Source organism: Silene latifolia, chromosome 8 (genome assembly GCF_048544455.1).
Source record: "Silene latifolia isolate original U9 population chromosome 8, ASM4854445v1, whole genome shotgun sequence".
Lineage (NCBI taxonomy): Eukaryota > Viridiplantae > Streptophyta > Magnoliopsida > Caryophyllales > Caryophyllaceae > Silene > Silene latifolia.
The window spans coordinates 106,720,808-106,739,162 of NC_133533.1; the positions used below are offsets into that span (position 1 = coordinate 106,720,808).

The 18,355-nt window shown below is 39.4% G+C and overlaps 1 protein-coding gene across 1 annotated transcript; it reads left to right on the forward strand.

Moving 5' to 3' along the window:
• Positions 1-11,760: 11,760 nt before the first annotated feature.
• LOC141595664 (protein GLUTAMINE DUMPER 2-like) lies at positions 11,761-12,276 on the forward strand. Its single transcript, XM_074415630.1, has one exon. It carries the CDS (start codon positions 11,761-11,763, stop codon positions 12,274-12,276), a length of 516 nt encoding a protein of 171 aa, XP_074271731.1.
• The last annotated feature ends 6,079 nt before the right edge of the window (positions 12,277-18,355 follow it).

Here is an 18,355-nt window from a genome sequence, read left to right on the forward strand (position 1 = left end):
AATCTAACCTTGAGATCATGATGGAACAATTCATTGAAACAACAAACCAATACATCGACACTCTTGCTCATAGTTCAAGTGATTTGGAAAATGTTGAGAACTTTAAGAGTGATGTCTTGAGTGATAATGATAATGGTTTTGTGGAGTCTTGTGAATTTGTTCCTAATGATAATGTGATTGTGTCTCTTGATTTTCCTACCTTTGAGCATGAATTGAATGAATCTTCTATGTCCTCGTTGGAAAATGATAACATGTTTAATGGCAACGATTTTGTGGAGTCTTATGTGCTTTATCATGTTGATAACATGTCACCTCTTGATGATATTATTGTGCTTAACGAATCTCCTTCTTTTGTCCAAGATGTGGTTGAGCAATTTGGCGAGTGTGAGCTTGAGACTATGTTGTTTCACGATAATTATGAGTTGAGTGACCCGAGTGATACACTTGAGATGAATGAGGTTGATAAATTTGGCATATGTGAGTATGAGAGCATGTCATTTGAGGTAGACCATGCGATGGTGGAGGAGTTGAGTAAAGAGTGTTTTGAGGAGAGTGGTATTTTCAACGAGTCTTGGGAAAAAGAGAGTCTAAACATCTTTGATGATAGTCTTGAGGTGAAGTGGGATGAAGATGTTGTGGATATTGATTCTTTCGGAGAACCCACCTTTGAGAGATTTTTCCAAGAAGCCTCGATGCCTATCCCTTTTATCGAGGATGATTCTCTTATTTCCGTTGATTTTCTTCCTCTTGACCTTTTTACCACATCTTATGAGTACATGATTGAGAAGGATGAGTGTGATCATCCTTTCAAGGAGGTTGTTTTGGCTCCTCGTTTGACTTTTGATGATTATTTGAGTGGCAATTTTGAGGATAAGAGTGAAGAGGAAGTGAAGGGCAAGGAGACTAGTGAGGTCTCCAATGTTGTTGATTGCCCAAGTGTTATAGGGTTTGATCATCCTCCACCTACAAGAGAGGATATATTTTACACCATGGAATTTGAAAGTGAAGCGGAGAATGATCAAACCCTCGATAATGTGAGAAAGCTCAAAGATGTGAGCTTGGTCGATAATGGGAAGGCGATGGGTGATTTTGCCCATAGGATGTGGGATCCCGGTTAGTTTTGGGACCAAGCTTAGGTTTGGCGGTATCCTTAAAACCGCGCTTCTTGGGAGGCAACCCAAGCTTTTTATGCATTCTTTTTCTTTTTGATAAATTTTTCTAAAAACCCAAAAACATGTTCTTTTCTTTGAAAAAATTTGAACAACCAAAAACATGCATTTAATTTCAATTTCCTCCACACATTTGTTTCTTTTTGAAACATAGTAAATAAATAAGTGTGGGGAGGAAATTTTATATTTCAAAAATCTTCAAAAACATGTATTTCATTTCCGAATTTCCTCCACACATTTATTTCCATTGGAAATTATGTAAATAAATAAGTGTGGGGAGGAAATTCTATTATTTAAAAATACAAAAACATGTCTTTTATTTTTCCTATTTCTTCCCTACATTTCGTTCCATCGAGGACGATGTAAATTTTAAGTGTGGGGAGGAAAATATCCACTTTGTGCATATTGTTTATATTTGTATATATAGTTGTTAATTTGAGAAAATTACAAAGATGCCTAAAAATTGATAAATTTCAAAAATTTCAAAAATATTGCTTTGTTTATATTATATATATTGCATTCGTCCTAACCATTTTGATAGGCAACACATGAATTATCGGAGAAGACGCTTGGTAAAATTCTTCCAATCCTTTCTCTTTTATCCTTCCCTTCCTTTTTGTATATATAAGCATGGAGGAGGACGGGATATGTGATGTGGGTGTTCCTTTTGGGAACCGTTTTGGATATGTGTGTGTTGTTGGTGTGTTGTTAGGACTAGAAATTGTGTGCATTTAGACTAGGAGTGTATATATGTGTTCACTCTTTCATTCATATAGCTTGTTCATATGTGTAGTTTGCATCCATACACGTTGCATTTCGTTTGTAAAAATTTGCATAAGGAGTCTAAAAGTGGAGGGCATATGTTGCCAATGATGATAATTTGTTTTGCCCGTGTCATTTCCCTCTTGATAGCTCGTGCCTCTTGATGATACATGTTAGGGTTTTTGCTTGCAAAAACCCGGAAGTCTAGCTTAACAACCAAGTTGCGACCACCTTGTGAGACCGTATTAGGCCCGAGACTTGACCTAGGACCGACATAGCTACTAAAATGTGAGGATAGAGCCTCCATATGGCCGGTTCATCAAACCGGTCCCGTTAGGTATTTGTGAGTAGTTCTCCTTGCGTGGTGTGTCATGTCAAAACGCATAAGTATGGTGCTCATTCCTTACCGTAGAAGTGTCGATGTGCATGTTGAGACAATTTTGTTCAAATAAAGAAGCTTCCCATAGCCAAATAAGCTTATTTTTCACCCATTTGATCATCTTTCCCTTTTGTTTACCCAATTTGTGCCTAAGCCTTGTCATTTCAATTGCCAATAAAATAACTACATTCCATAAACATCTCACCTTGTTGAGTAGTTCGTCTTTGTAGTTGTTTGGAGGAGTATATAATTGGGTAGGAAATTTGATTCTTAATGAGGTGAACTGTCCGAAATATCACAAAAGTGAAATGAAGCTTGATAGTTGGCCAATTTTTGCATTATTAAGAGGTTTACAAGAAACAAAAATAAAAATGAAGAAGAGAAACAAATAGAAAAAGAGAAAAAATGAAATGAAAAACAAAAAGAAAAGAATGTATATTTTGTGTCAAATAAAGGGTTGGTAATTTGCGATTGAGTCTTGTTTTGAAAAGAATGAAATGAATAATGTTTGGAAGTGGCAATCTTTGCCAAATTTTTGTGGAGGAATTCATTTGCGTTGGTCCGGTTTAGTGAATTGGTTAGATGTGGCGACTACTTAACCGATAGCCCCACATGTCATAAAACGGTGCTTGCACCGATCCCTTTTTACCGAACCCGAGCCCCATTACAACCCGATTGTCTCTTGTATGTGCATCATTTGACATTTCTCTTGCGGATATTGGATGGAGTACCATATTAGATTGCGGGCATGCTTCGCAAGTCGAGTTAGGAGAGTGATTTTGGTTACATTTTGTCACAAAAATCACCCCGTTCTTTCATTTGAGTGACTAGTGAAACCCGTGAGAGTCGGTCTTTGGTCTCCTTTTGGTCAAGGGTTTGATATGGAGTCGAATCTTGCGTGTGTCGTGTCAATCTTGGGAGTATAGCGAAGTACTTCCCCTTTCCCGCCTAGAATTTGTTTCTTAGGCACCCCGTGTTGTCAATGTTGGCTACTTGAGCTAGAACTTGGGATTTGATACCTTGGTAAGACCCGAAGACGACATCCTCCACTAATGACTCTCTCTATTTAATTTTTGAAAGCAAAACGACCGCTTAGATGAGGAAAGCGGTTTGACTTTTTATAGATGCATCCATTGCTTATTTGTGTGCTTAATGTTGGATGTGTCACAATTTTCCGCAAGCCCCCACTTGCCTTGCATCGGAATGCATACCTCATTGTGTTTTGGTGTGAGTTGAAGGGACGGAAAAGGCCCGTTAATTGTCTTTCATCGGATATTAGTAGTTTAGATAGTACTTTTATATTAAGGGTCTTAGTTTAGTTTAAATGAGCTTACTCGAGGACGAGTAAGGTTTAAGTGTGGGGAGCTTTGATAAGTATAATTTTAGTCGTATTTTACCCCGCATTTATACCTAATTCCGACTCGATTTTGTGTGCTTAATTGTCTAAGTAGCTCATTTAATTAACTAATTTATAATAATTGGTCGTATACTCGTAGTGTTACTATAATATTAGTTTTATTACTATTATTTTATTAATATATTAATATTATATGCAGGTGAGGCGGAATAATAAAGACGGAAATCGAGTGCTAAACAAATAAAGACGGGTTTTGCATTGATCAAGCGTGAGAAGTCAAATTGACAAAGTCAAAAGGTTGACTTTTGGCAAACTCCTCCTCCCTCCTTCATTCAACTGCAATTCACCATTATCATACATTTCACCATCATCAACAACCATAACACACCTCCATTAAATCACCATACCAGCCACCAATTCGGCCCCCGTCATCACCATGCGTCATCAACTATCACAGTCCCCTGCATCTCGTCCTCTGACCTGCAAAAACCACCATTTTTACTTGACCACCACTTCCATCAACATTTCCATTAACAGCCACCCTTCTCCGTCCTGCATTCAATCACCTAGCAACCATGGCTCAGCTCCGAACCCGAATCAAGTCACGACCACAACCACCATCATTCGTCACTCTCTTCACCAATTAACCCGACATCCCTCAACCTTTCATCAACCTTCCACCATTTCATCAATCATTACCACGCACCCATTCACTCCGCATCAACAACCCAGAAACCCGACTCCATAACCCGTCATTTCACCATCATCATACCCACAACAGAATTAACAACCCGTGAATCCGTCTCATCTGCGGGGAAATTGAAGCAACTTGCACTCCTAGCCGGTCCACCGACCGCCGCCCTCGCTACCGGCTGGGAATACACACAAACTATCCTCCTATTTCCAGAGAACTCCCAGCCGGCCTTAGCACCGGTGGCCGGCTCACCGGCTCGCAACACTCACAAAACACAAATCGTGCTCCCAGACGGTCTACCGTCTGCCGACCCCATCACCGGCTCACAATCCCATCAAAAATGCATTAGTTTTCCAGAGAGTTCCCAGCCGGTGACATCACCGACGGCCGGCCACCCGGCTGGGACATCCCATTGCTGCGTTTTCATCCGTTGATTCACCCTTGTCGTCCTTTTGCGTTTGATAATTGTTGGGGTTTAAGTGTGTCGTGTGACACAATAGTGAGGGAGGATATTTGGGGATTATTGTTAGTATTATTATTATAACTATTATTAACATATTATTATTATTATTATAATTATTTGTAGTAATTAGTAGGAGTAGTATATAAAGAGACCTTATATTATTAGACCTTACACATTACTTTATCTTAGAAATTAGACTAGTTCATATTATTCTCTCTCAATATTATAAAACCCTCATATTTCCTCTCTTATTTTCATTGAATAAAAAGTTGTTATCTTTCTTTAATTATTAGTTTAATTCTTCTTTTGTTCATTCAAGTTCTTCCCTTTTCATTAGTTTACAATTAGTAATTTTGGGTTGTATTTGGAGAATTGAAGAATCCTTCTATATTTCAATCCAAGTTCCTTTCTTTGCTATTGAGTTGGTATAATTTCTCTTCCTAATTTCATTTGTTTACATTTGTTTTTCTTTCAAGTTTAATCTTAATTGTTTATGTTAGATCGTTGTTATTCTCTCTCTTGTTCATCTTTTCTCTTCTCACCATTGTTGTTTACAAGATTGAATCTTTGATTTCTCATGTTAAAGATTGAGTCTTTGTGTTTATTGAGTTAAAGCTTGTGCCTTTAAGTTTAATCTTCATTGTCTCTTGAATTAAATTGTCTTCCCTTGTAATTTGAGTTGGGTATTTGCATGATTAGTAATAGAATTTACACTTCCATCATGATTATGCATAAAGAAACCATCTTTGTTATTTTTATTTCTCTTGGTACCATGATTTGTGAGTAGTCTTTTACTAGGACTCGATTTGACCCAACATGAGTAATTTCATTAATTGATTCACATAAAGGCTAATTATTTGGGGAAATTGGTGAGGGTAGTTTAGAGGAATTACATGGTTTAAGGATCGATTTTGGGTAGTGTCGACTTGTAACCCTTGTCCACCAACGAGAGTTGGTTAGGTTGTAAATCGGGTACCCGGAATTTGGTCTTATCGCTAACCTTGGTTGAGACCGAAAGGGAGAACTAAGGGAGGGTACCTCTAGACTAGCGTTTGAAATCGACCCTCGAGAGAGGGAGTGGGATGACCCGGAATACGATGGGGGCTTAATGACCTTGACCGATTTCTTGACCTCCTCGGAATTGTGCATGATTTTGGGGTTGTTGGGTGTTGAGTTAAGGATTCCGACCTTCGAACCCGAGAGGGGGGTTGGTGGGTAGTGCTAGTGTCCTACTTCGAACCCGAGAGGGGGGTCTTAGGCGAATTAGAGCCATCTCCTCCTTACTTGTCTACCCGAGTGATTAGCCTAGGGAATCAATATGTGGAACTACGAATTGTTGTGGGAGAACCGAGTTCTAGGCCTTTTAATCATTTGATTTACAACTTAATCTTTTCTTGCTCATTTTCACTTCTCTTGTTGAATTGCCATTTCTATTACTTGCTTTCTTACTTTAATTGTTTTAGTAGTTATTAATTTAGTTAATTAGTTTAATATCAACCAATTTCTTAATTCACGTAGCTAACTTATAATCTAAGACAAAACTAGTATTCAAACTTGATCTCCTTGTGGTTCGACCTCGACTACCCTACTACATTAGTTGAGTTATTTGTTTGATTTGGGGAGTGCGACAAACCCGATATCAAGGAGAGTATATATGGTGACGGAGAGGGCACAATGGAGGGAAAAGATACATGTTGATTTCTAGTATTTGATATTTTTTTGACATATTTAGGCCCTGTTCTTTTGGACTTAATTTCAGTTATAATAAGTTCATTCATTCGATTCACTCCATTCGATTCGATTCGATTCACTCCATTCGATTCGATTCGATTCGATTCGATTCGGGATCGATTCGATTGATTCAGTTCATATTAGTTTATTTCAACATTACTATTTTTATTCTTATTGATATCATTATTATTATTTTTTATAATGTATTTACTATTGTTATTATTATTATTATTGTTATTATTATTATTATTATTATTATATTATTATTATTATTATTATATTTATTATATTACTATTATATTTATTAATAATTAATTCGTATTATTTATATTATTATATTTATATTTAATATATTTATTATTATTCTTATTATTATTATTATTATTATTTTATTAATATATTCATTATTATTAATATTATTGATATTATATTTAATAATATTATATTAATAAGTTATAATATTATATTTATTATTTTATTAATATACTCATTATTATTAATATTATTAATCACATATTTATTATTATTATTATTATTATTATATTTAATATTATTATATTAATAAGTTATTATATTAGACCCATTATTATTATTATATTATTATTATTATTTATTTTTTAGTTATTATTATTAATATATTATATTATTATTAATAATGTTATCATTTATATTACTAATATATTATTATTATTACTATAATTATTATTATATTACTATTTTATTTTATATATATCTTATTAAATTATTATTATTATTAGATTATATTAATATATTATTATTATTATTATTATTATTATTAATGAATAATATTATAATAATATTTATTATTATTATTATTATTATTATTATTATTATTGGTATTATTTTTATTATAATATTTAGTATTATTATTATTAATATAATCTTTTTATTATTATTTCATTCGATTGATTCGATTCGATTCCATTCTTCGATTCATTTTTCATTCGGCTCCATTGATTCAGGATTGATTGATTGATTGATTTGGTTGAGACAATTTCAGTCCAAAAGAACAGGGCCTTAGTGTTTTTATTTAATTTAAAAAAATTAAATTATTTGTTCTTCTCTCCTTTATTACATTTAAAAAAATTAAATTATTTTACTTGGTTTACTTTTAAGGCATTTCGGATCCTTAATTCTATTTCGGTTTTCAAAATCGTTTTAATATTTTCTCTCGATTTAAATTTTAAGTTTTTATAAAAGAAATCTGAAATTCGATTTTAAAACCTGTAAGTTTACCTTGACTTTCCATTACATTTTCGCTCCCCCTTTTGTTTTTCATTTTCCCTTTTCTATTCGCTTTTTGAGGTGTGCGTTCACCTATGGACGGTTCTAAAGGATGATTCATGTCAGCCGACCTCAAATCATTTTGGGATTATGGCTTTGATGTTGTTGTTGTTGTATTTCATAGTCTAGGTAAACACGCGACTTTATCATTTATTAATGTACTTCTTCAGTCTTAGTCATTTCCTTATCTTTTACTTTCGACAATGTCACGAAGTAAAAAGAAGTAGACCATTCTTACATATTGTTATTAAAAGGATTTTAAAATTAAATTGATAAATTGACAAAGGATTGTTCATAGAGAACTATTATCTACCTTCTCTTCTACTTTCTCCTCTACAACTAATTAAAATACCAATATTGTGTTCCATTCGCTTGCCTTCCGAACCCACACGATATATACTAATTTAATCAGTTGTAAGAAGAAAAGGGAAGAAGATTGAAAGAAGAAGGTGGATAGCATGCTAAGAATCATATGTTAGGTCTCCCACATCGGAGAAAGAGAGAGGTATAATCTCCTTTATAAATCAAGGGGGTTACTCCACCCATTGTCAATCGATTTTGGGATGGAACCTCTTTAGACTTATGAAGTGGACATTCCCTCCTTCTTGACGGACACAGCCCAGACCTATGCGCGATCTAACATATAAACAATGAGGATAATTTCAACTTGAATGAAAATGACTCGTAGCTCCTGAATCTTATCATTTTGTAATGTCAAATGACTAGATTGTTTTCCTTTATTTTCCCAAAATCAACTTGCATGTTAAGGATACCAATGTGCTGATCGGTAATAAATTGTCATAGGCGACAACTTCCAATACATAAGGACTAGAATGTTATCAACAAGTATGGGAGTAACACTGCAAATATGTCTTGAGCCTCCGATCAACAAACCCCAGGTTAGTCAACTAGCGGAGAGGGAACATAGAGTCACTGTTTAATTTTATGGCACGGAACTTCCATCTGAAAACGACACGCTTGAGCACGCTCAAAATATAAAGAAAAATAAGGCTTAAGGTGAGGAAATGCTTAGGCACGCTCAAGTACGACACGACATGTTGTGGCCCGTGTCTGGGCCGTCATTTCATTTCACTAACATAACACGAAACATATTCATGGTCTGAGTTGTGCCACTTTCTCCTCCAAACACGGTAGACTGATACGAGGCACAACTTAACACGGCCCGCTTTCATCTCCACTTATGCTCAACTGCCATTTGTTTTCATTGATTGTTGCAACCATTAGAATGACACGTCACTCTATATCAGACGATTTCTCCCTATGCTATTAAAAATTACTTACGTACGAAAAATTTATGCAACCAATAATTGTATTAAACTATTTCAATGTAAAATAATCTTCACATCAAATATTACAAATAAGATGAGTCTTAATTGTGTACAGACGTGCCCTTGCGAAAGAGCCATAGGTTCACGGCTTCTTTTGGACACTTTTCTTTTGCTTTTTTGTTGTTGTCGCATAGTAATTAAAACAACTAAAATTATTATAGTACTGGTTGCAACTAAAAGCAGGTAGTACAACATACATACATAATAATTGAGTAAAGGCAAAGAAAACAAACAAAGTTCAAGAATTCTCATTATTTTAGACGGAAATTTCTGTCTTAATCTTAAGATCAAGTTAAGACGAGTCAAATATATCTATATGAAATGAACAATAAAGACAAAATGCACAGATTTATGTGGTTCACTAATGGTATGTTAGCTACGTGGGAGAGAGTTTTATTGATATCTGAGGAGTTTTTAGATTAAAGATTCAGACGGTATGATAAACATAACTGCTAGGTAGAGGCTTAGAGAGTTTATATAATACTCTCTAAGACCTAATACATATTGACCTAATAAAGACCCAAGACAGACTTAGCCTAATAATAGATACGGAGCGACGACTAACAGAATCGGCGACTAACAGAATCAAGATTATTGTCGCATAGTCGTTTAAAGCGGCAACTGACAGAATCAAAACACAAACCCAATAATTCTTGCGCTCCAAGACGTATAACTTTACGTGCCCAAAATTGTTACCATACTATGCGTACTCCATAAATCAAAACAATAAGAGCTTATCTTCAAAAGCAAAGTAAAATTATTAGGCTACATATAATATCATCACATCTTATCATTTACTCCCAACTTTATAGCCTTCGGGCCTTCGGCCATAACTAAAGAAAGATAACGTGAACAACAACATCTACCCATAACAACATGCCTCATAAATTATTACTTCCTCCGTTTTCATATGATCTACCCATTTGTTGAATATATGAGTGTAGTATTTTAATAAAATGGGTAGATCATATGAGAACGGAGGAAGTACCTATATTTCATTTTATTGATTAACCAAATCAATTTTAATTATAAATTTATAAATAGTTATTCGTAAATATAAAAAATATATAAAAAATTTAGCTTATTCCTTAGGTCGGATATGAATATTAAACACATTTACCCTTTTTAACTATTCCACAATAATGTTCGTTTTCATTTCCTTCTCTTTTTTTTTTCGGTTATGTGGCCTGGGTGAACTATAGAGCAAATTATGCAGAAATAGGATTATACATCCAGTTGTACCATAAGTATTGTACAACTAAGTATAAGAATCCGAGCTTATATGTTTTTTTTTTCTGAACTAATTCAAAGTTTATGGTTTTAATGTGTATAAATGGATAAGTTCAATACTTTCTAATAAAACTCGTGTTATTTAACATAAAGCTCGGATACTTTATTACAAAGCTCAGATTCTACCCGTACAATATATACAACTGATTGTATAATCCATGAATTGCAAATTATATTATGTGGCATATATCTGTGTAGTAGGTGTTAGAATAGGAACATTTCTTTGTCTGTAATGTATTAGTTTCAGATTCAAATCTTTTTTCATCGTACAGTTCAGTCTTCGCTTATGAGTTATACGGAGTAACTCAGTTGAGAAACAAAAATTAAATGTAATAAAATTTGAAAACATATATAAAATGTAACTAATTTATCATAAAGGTTCAATTTTTTTTGGTGAATTACGGGTTTTTTGTAATAGGCATACCACTTTCTTGTACTCCTATTTAACTTATCCTTCACCTTCGGCACAAGGACTAAGGTCTAGACCTGACAAAACTGATCGAATGATTCGATCCGTATCCGACATGACAATAGAATTGAGAACTCGAGATTGACCGTAGCTCGAATAATAAAGCCGAATTGACAATATGTTCATTAACCCTAGATAACTTGTTAATGAATTCGCCCCGATCAAGCTTGAATCCCTACAAGTTTGTAATGACTCGACCCAAACCTGATGTAATTGCCCTATTTGCGAGCTCTAATTAAGGAAAGATGAGTTAACGACTTCTAATTATTATTGTTAAATAATAAGTGGATCAAAATGCAAGTCAGTACTCAAATACCCATTAAAAACAACTCAAATGAAAAGGTAAAGCAAATTAATATTGAAATGTTTGTTGAGTATGTCACACACCAAATATGGAACATTAGTTGGAGCCACTAGATGATCAATATTCAATAGCACTAACCAACACTACCATAAATCTTACTTGGTACAATACATACATACCTCATAGTTTACCCCACAAATGAAATGTTACATACACTTCAAAAAAAAAGCTAAAACCTCTTTCTCATGGTAGAATGCTTTAATGAATGAAATAATGCATGAAATATGACAACACCCCTCACCATTCATGAATATCTCCACTACTCATCACACTAAACAACTCTTTCTATAAATACCACTCTTCACCCATTTCACACCTCTCAACTAATTTCTTCCCAATTTTCCCCTCTACTTAAACCCATACTACTCCCCACATAAAACTATTTCCCATTAAACTCGATAAATAAATAAATAAATAAATAAATAAAAATGCGGCGAGGAAATACATTTGAATTAGTACACATAGTGAAAAAACCAGGATCATATGGAGCTGAATCACTTCCCCCACATCAACACCGCCAAGTTGTGGGTCCGGCGACCGGGTGGAAGTCACCGGTCCCGTACTTATTTGGCGGTTTGGCGGCCATGCTGGGGCTTATTGCTTTTGCGTTGTTGATTCTTGCGTGTTCGTACTGGAAGCTCTCCGGCCACATGGACGGCGGCGACGACGGTGGGGATGGTGACGATGAGAAGGTGAAGACAGCTGAGACGGTGAAGGCGGTGTATGAGAATAGTATTTTTGTTATAATGGCTGGGGAGGAGAAGCCGACGTTTTTAGCTACGCCGGCGACTAGTCGGACGACATCGTTTGGTGTTAGTGATGGTAAACCAAGCTGTTCTTGTAGTTGTTCTAGTAGTAGTAGTGATGAAGGTGGTGATGTGGAGGAGAGAAAAGATGTTCAATTAACGACTATAATAACGACAAGGCGGAACCAGGATATGTAGTTAGGGACAAAAATGTTAAGGTGCAAATTATTAATGTATTTTTGTAAACTATCAAGGAAATTGAAAATTTTAATTAAAATTCTCAAGTAGATTATTATCAAGCATATCGAAAATTTTAACTAAAAGTTTAGGTGACTGGTCGACCGTCTCTATTAGCTCTCTAGTTTTGATTCGTGACGAAAACGAAGGTGGCGTAAAAAAAGAACCTGACCCATGTTGGTAGGGAGTGGTGGTGGATGTGGTGTAGGAGGGTCATATGTTGTCAATAATTTCAATTGGTGGTCAGGTGTGTCATGGAGGGACAACGTTATTGGGGACCCATGCTGACGATTATTTGTTTTTGTCAGGTTTAATTTTTGAAATCTAAATATAGAAATTTGTAGAAGGGAAAAAAATGGATCTAACTAAATCGTCTCATATAGAGTAATATTTTTTAAAATATGTTTTTAGTTTAAAGTTTCTATAATAATTTGCTTTCCGTTTTTCCTTTACAATTGTAAATGAACATGCATGATTGATAAATGTAAAGGAAAATACTTTTGTCCTTGCGAGAGGACGTCCTCCCTGCACTCAAAGGAGGAGGATCAAAATGAAAATGAGGATTGTCCTCTTACTTTGAGTGTAAGGAGGGCGTCCTCCGATCCAGTCCTGAAGGACACAACACACAAGTATTTCTCAAATGTAAATTATGTGGCGGCCGGCAAAAGTAATCGAATGAAATGTTGTAGACAAATTTATGTAAGCCTTTAATTAATTTCTTGCACTTTTTCCGTATGTGTTTACAATTTGGAGTGTATAACGTAGCTTATGTGAGTTTGTCTTTAACTTAAAGCAGCTGAGTAGGTTGCAAAATATGACAACTTCCGTTGAAACGGAAAGGAGAAAAGGTAAGGAGTATTAAAAGAAAACAAATGTAGAAATTAATTATGACTAAAAAAGATAAAGAATAATGCAATAATTTTAATTATTTAAAAGCAAATGCTAAAGACATGTTTTATGCATAATTGTATAGAGTATATGATTATATATTTATATGTTTAAAGTATGGAACGTATATTCTGTTAGTATTAAGGTATTGAGAGTTCCAAGGTTCCGCGGCGAAGCGATGCTGTTTTGTGTCAAAATCTGCTTCCCTTGCTTGGCTGCATGTCCTAATTATCATGCAACTTGTCATGCATTCTAGAGTTGTGAGCCATATATATTTGTGAACACAAATTTTTATTTTAGACCGTTATATCCGTCTGAAATGGTCAGACGGATACCATTTCCTTTCACAAAAAACTCATTTAAGGTGTGAGTGGGACGGATATCATTTCCTTTCACAAAAAACTCATTTAAGGTGTGAGTGGGAAAGCACATGGGGGTGTCCCACCACCCATGTGCTTCTCACTTGTGAGAGGTCTTATTGTGGTCTGAAAGAATGCGGTCTGAAGCAAGACGGACTGGTCAACAAATTCTATTTTCTTGTTTTTATATCAATATTAACTGCTATTGCTTGGTAGTTTGGTACCCGAGAGCTTAATTGTTCAATAACTATGGTATATATTCTAAGAATATTTATAATTTATGTAGTTATATTGTTCTTATTTTTGTAATAACTCATCGAGAATTATATTGTAAAGATAGGTGGATATCAGAAATATTATAATTATAAATATATGAAATTGATTTCACTCGCGCAATTACAAAACCTCAGTTGCATACATCATACATGTCTTACTACCGGTTAAGTTAATTGTACTGATGGGGCATATTCTGCACCGCTGACCAAGTCAACACACTGAGCAAGGTCAAAGATATCCACAGCAAGTCAACGACTTAGACCGCCTAGCCGATGAAGCCCATCGGCCCGCTAGCCAGGTCTCGGCATGGCAACCCGCCAGCCGGGGCACATATCCGCGTACTCACATCCAAGACCCTCGGCCGGCCTGCCGAAGGTCTATCGGCCGAGGGTAGAACGGTCTTTCCACCTAATAAGCCACTTGGCCACTTGGCCACTACGCGACAAATGGTGAAAGCCTATAAATACTCCTCAACCTTCATTGAGGAAAGGATCTCACAACTTAACCTAAATACACTATTCATCTGGTAATATCTCCCTTATCTCTCTACAATACATATCTAGCCAAGTAACACAACTTAATCCTTTGAGTTTACTGACTTGAGCGTCGGAGTGAGTACGCTTGGCACAAAGCCAAGCCCTCAGTTCGTTCATTGTTGCAGGAGAGGCCGAGAGGAACGATAAGGACGAGAAGAATCCAACCAAAGACATTACTCTACAAGCCACGGGTGGTAACGATATTTGCTCTGGAAATACACCCGGAACAATTGGCGCCGTCTGTGGGGAGAGACACTAGAAGCTAGTCACATTCATTCCCAAACAAAAAAAAAAAAACCAACAAAAACCCACCCAAAAAGCTAAGAAAATGTCGAAACAACAAGATGCAGTCGTAACCGACGAAACTGCATTTTACCAAGATGATACTTTCAACAATTCTGGAGTCATACAGCCCTCCACCGGCGGTGTAGTCCAACCGGAGTTCGGGATGCCATCAATACCCGACACGCCGCGCTACCGATAACCAGTCACCATCATGGGACATGTGGTTGACATAGCAAACCGAAAATGCTCCTAGACCTAATTAGTAGTACGCCCGCTCACACCGTCACGCCGACAAGAGCAATGAAACGTCCGGGAGACCAGGGCCCAAAATGTGACTCCGAGAAACTTGAACGGAGCACTAGGAGAAGCCGACCCACCAAGTCGCCGGGAGCCCAAAGTGGGCGCGGTAGACCTAAGTCCTTCCCGCACTCGTGGGAGGACAGCGTCCCCGCCGCACGAACGAGGCTCACCCCGAAGGAGCCGAGGAGTCCGACTCGGCGAGTTGGAGAAGAAGTCCGAGCCGAAGAAGGAGCCCCTCCCGCTACGGGGAGGAGCCAGTTAGGGACGCAAGGAGCCGATCGCCGCGTGTCGTTCGACACGTGGTCAGGCAGCCCCTTAACGCCTACGTCTTAGAAGTCCCGGTGCCAAATAAGCTCAAGCTGCCACCCCTGTCATACAAGGGGGATGGTGATCCAGTCGACCACGCTGAGGCCTTCGAGTCTTACATGTCGGTATGGGAGCAGCCCGATGAGGTCTGGTGCCGAATTTTCCCAACAACTTTGCATGGGATGGCTCAGAGCTGGTACAAAGGGCTTCCTGATGGCTCGGTGTACTATTACGCCGACCTGAAGGGCGCTTTCCTAGCCCAATACTCCTGCAATAAGAGAAGGGCCGTAGAGACATCTGACCTCCTGACTATCAGACAGGAGGGGGGCGAGTCTCTCCGGAGCTATGTGAAGAGGTTCGATGGAAAGGTCCAGCAGATTCGAGAAATTAACCCCGAGCTGGCGGCCTTCGCACTGATGAAGGGCCTCCCAAGGGGAGCCTTAAAAAACGAGCTCATCAAGAGCGGAGGCCTGGGCCTGGACGCCGCCAGAAAGTTGGCCGACCAAGCCATCAAGGTGGAAGACTACCACAAGACCTGGGAAGATCCCCGCGAAGCCGAGCAATCAGAAAAGAAGAGTCACAGGCAGGACAGTCAGGACGAAGGACGCCGCGACAACAACGGCTCGCGGTCCGACAGTCGACGCCGTGAGAATAACAGATCACGATCGGACAGATCCGACCGGAAGCAAGACTCGGCAGGTGCCGGGTGGAATTCAGGAACGTACCACCAGAGGCGGTATAGTGAAAAAACCCCTCTCGTCGTATCAGCCGCCGAAGTCTTCGCCCTGAGCAAAAACGAGGGCCAGAAGTGGGAGAGACCCCCCAAGCCAAAAAGTGACGGTGACACGAGCCAAGATCGTGAGTACCACGGCCACACCGCCATTTAACCAACGATCGCCGCCACCAAGAATGCTATAGAGGAGCCGATCCTAAGGGAAGCCTCGGCAAGTACGTTGCAAAAGGCCAAAAGACTGACGCCAGCAGTTCAGATAGGAAGTCCGTCTTCGAGCGGATAGGCGTGATTCATGTTGTCATCGGGGGCAACGAGAACGGAGGGTCCGCTCATGGGCACAAGCGGCACCTAAACGAGCTATATCAGGCCATCAACTTTGTGCCCAACTCGAGGATCCCCTCTGCAAGCATCCCCGATATAACTATCGGAAGAAAGGACTACGAAGGGGTCATCGCCCCTCACAGCGACCCGCTTGTAGTCAATTTGGACATATCCAACCACCTGGTCAAGAGGTGCCTGATTGACACAGGTGCATACACGAACATCATGTTTAGGGAGTGCTTTCTCGGCCTCGGCCTGAAGATCAAGGACTTAAGCCCCTGCACCAACCCCCTATACAGCTTCTCTGGGGCCGGGCTGGTACCGCTGGGATCAATTAAACTCCCGGTGACGTTCGGCGAGAAGAACGCGGCTAAAAACATCCTAGCTGAGTTCGTCGTCATTGACGGCTCGTCCGCCTACAACGTTCTCATAGGCCGAGTCACCCTGAGCGAGGCCGACGCAGATGATGTCCATCCGGGCCCTAACGCCGATGTATGTCTCGGACCGGGGGGAAGCGCATAAGCTCGTCTCCAAAGACGAGAAGGATGAGGTGGTCAACGTCCGGATAGCTGCCCGAGGCCGCAACATGCAATCCTCAAAGAGGCGAAGAAGTCCGAAAAGGAAAAAGCCCGTCCTTACAAAGCAGGAGGCGACCTCATGGATACGACTAGTGGCTGATTGAGGGGGATGTGCTCGGGATGAGCCGTTAGGGCATTGGTAATCTTGTAAAATTTATGTAGCTACGAGGTGTCCAAGATAGTCAGGACACCCCAACGCATGTTTTTACCTAGTGAAAAACCACCCGCGCCTTCCATCAAAACAAAATTTTCCCATCAGTTATTTATCAAGGAATAGACGCCGGCTCACACTGTCATACCGACAAGAGCGGCGGTCTATATCAAGGAATAGACGCCGGCTCACACTGTCATACCGACAAGAGCGGCGGTCTATATCAAGAAATGTACGCCGCCACACCGTCATACCGACAAGAGCGGCAGCCTCCATCAAGAGTCTAGCGCCGTCGCAGCCACCCCAGTAGTAGACGCCACTAGCCACCCCAAGAGGTTTGATGCCGTCGCAGTCACTCCAAGTGGTAGACGCCACGTAACACGCTATCAAGAAACAGACGCCGGCTCACACCGTCATACCGACAAGAGCGGCAGTCTCCATCAAGAGTCTAGCGCCGTCGCAGTCACCCCAAGTAGTAGACGCCACTAGCCACCCCAAGAGGTTTGATGCCGTCGCAGTCACTCCAAGTGGTAGACGCCACGTAACACGCTATCAAGAAACAGACGCCGCTCACACTGTCATACCGACAAGAGCGGCCTCCATCAAGAGTCTAGCGCCGTCGCAGCCACCCCAAGTAGTAGACGCCACTAGCAGCCACCCCAAGAGGTTTGATGCCGTCGCAGCCACTCCAAGTGGTAGACGCCACGTAACACGCTATCAAGAAACAGTACGCCGCTCACACTCGTCATACCGACAAGAGCGGCAGTCTCCATCAAGAGTCTAGCGCCGTCGCAGTCACCCCAAGTAGTAGACGCCACGGCAGTCACCCCAAGAGGTTTGATGCCGTCGCAGTCACTCCAAGTGGTAGACGCCACGTAACACGCTATCAAGAAACAGACGCCGGCTCACACTGTCATACCGACAAGAGCGGCAGTCTCCATCAAGAGTCTAGCGCCGTCGCAGTCACCCCAAGTAGTAGACGCCACGGCAGTCACCCCAAGAGGTTTGATGCCGTCGCAGTCACTCCAAGTGGTAGACGCCACGTAACACGCTATCAAGAAATGACGCCGCTCACACTGTCATACCGACAAGAGCGGCATTCTCTCGTCAAGAAACCAATCTTGGCTCACACCGTCAATCCGACAAGAGCGGCAATCACCCTCGTAAGGCGGATACCATGACAATAACGGCCATCGCACACTACACTCGCAAAAACAGACGAAGTGTCTTGGAAGCGTTGAAACACAACAGATACGCACTTAAAACGGCCACGGCCAAGCCGAGGCGAAACAAAAGGGGCGCTCAAT

Bases quoted from the DNA above. Each gene is read 5' to 3' on its own strand.
- LOC141595664 (XM_074415630.1), top strand. From the start codon at position 11,761: ATGCGGCGAGGAAATACATTTGAATTAGTACACATAGTGAAAAAACCA.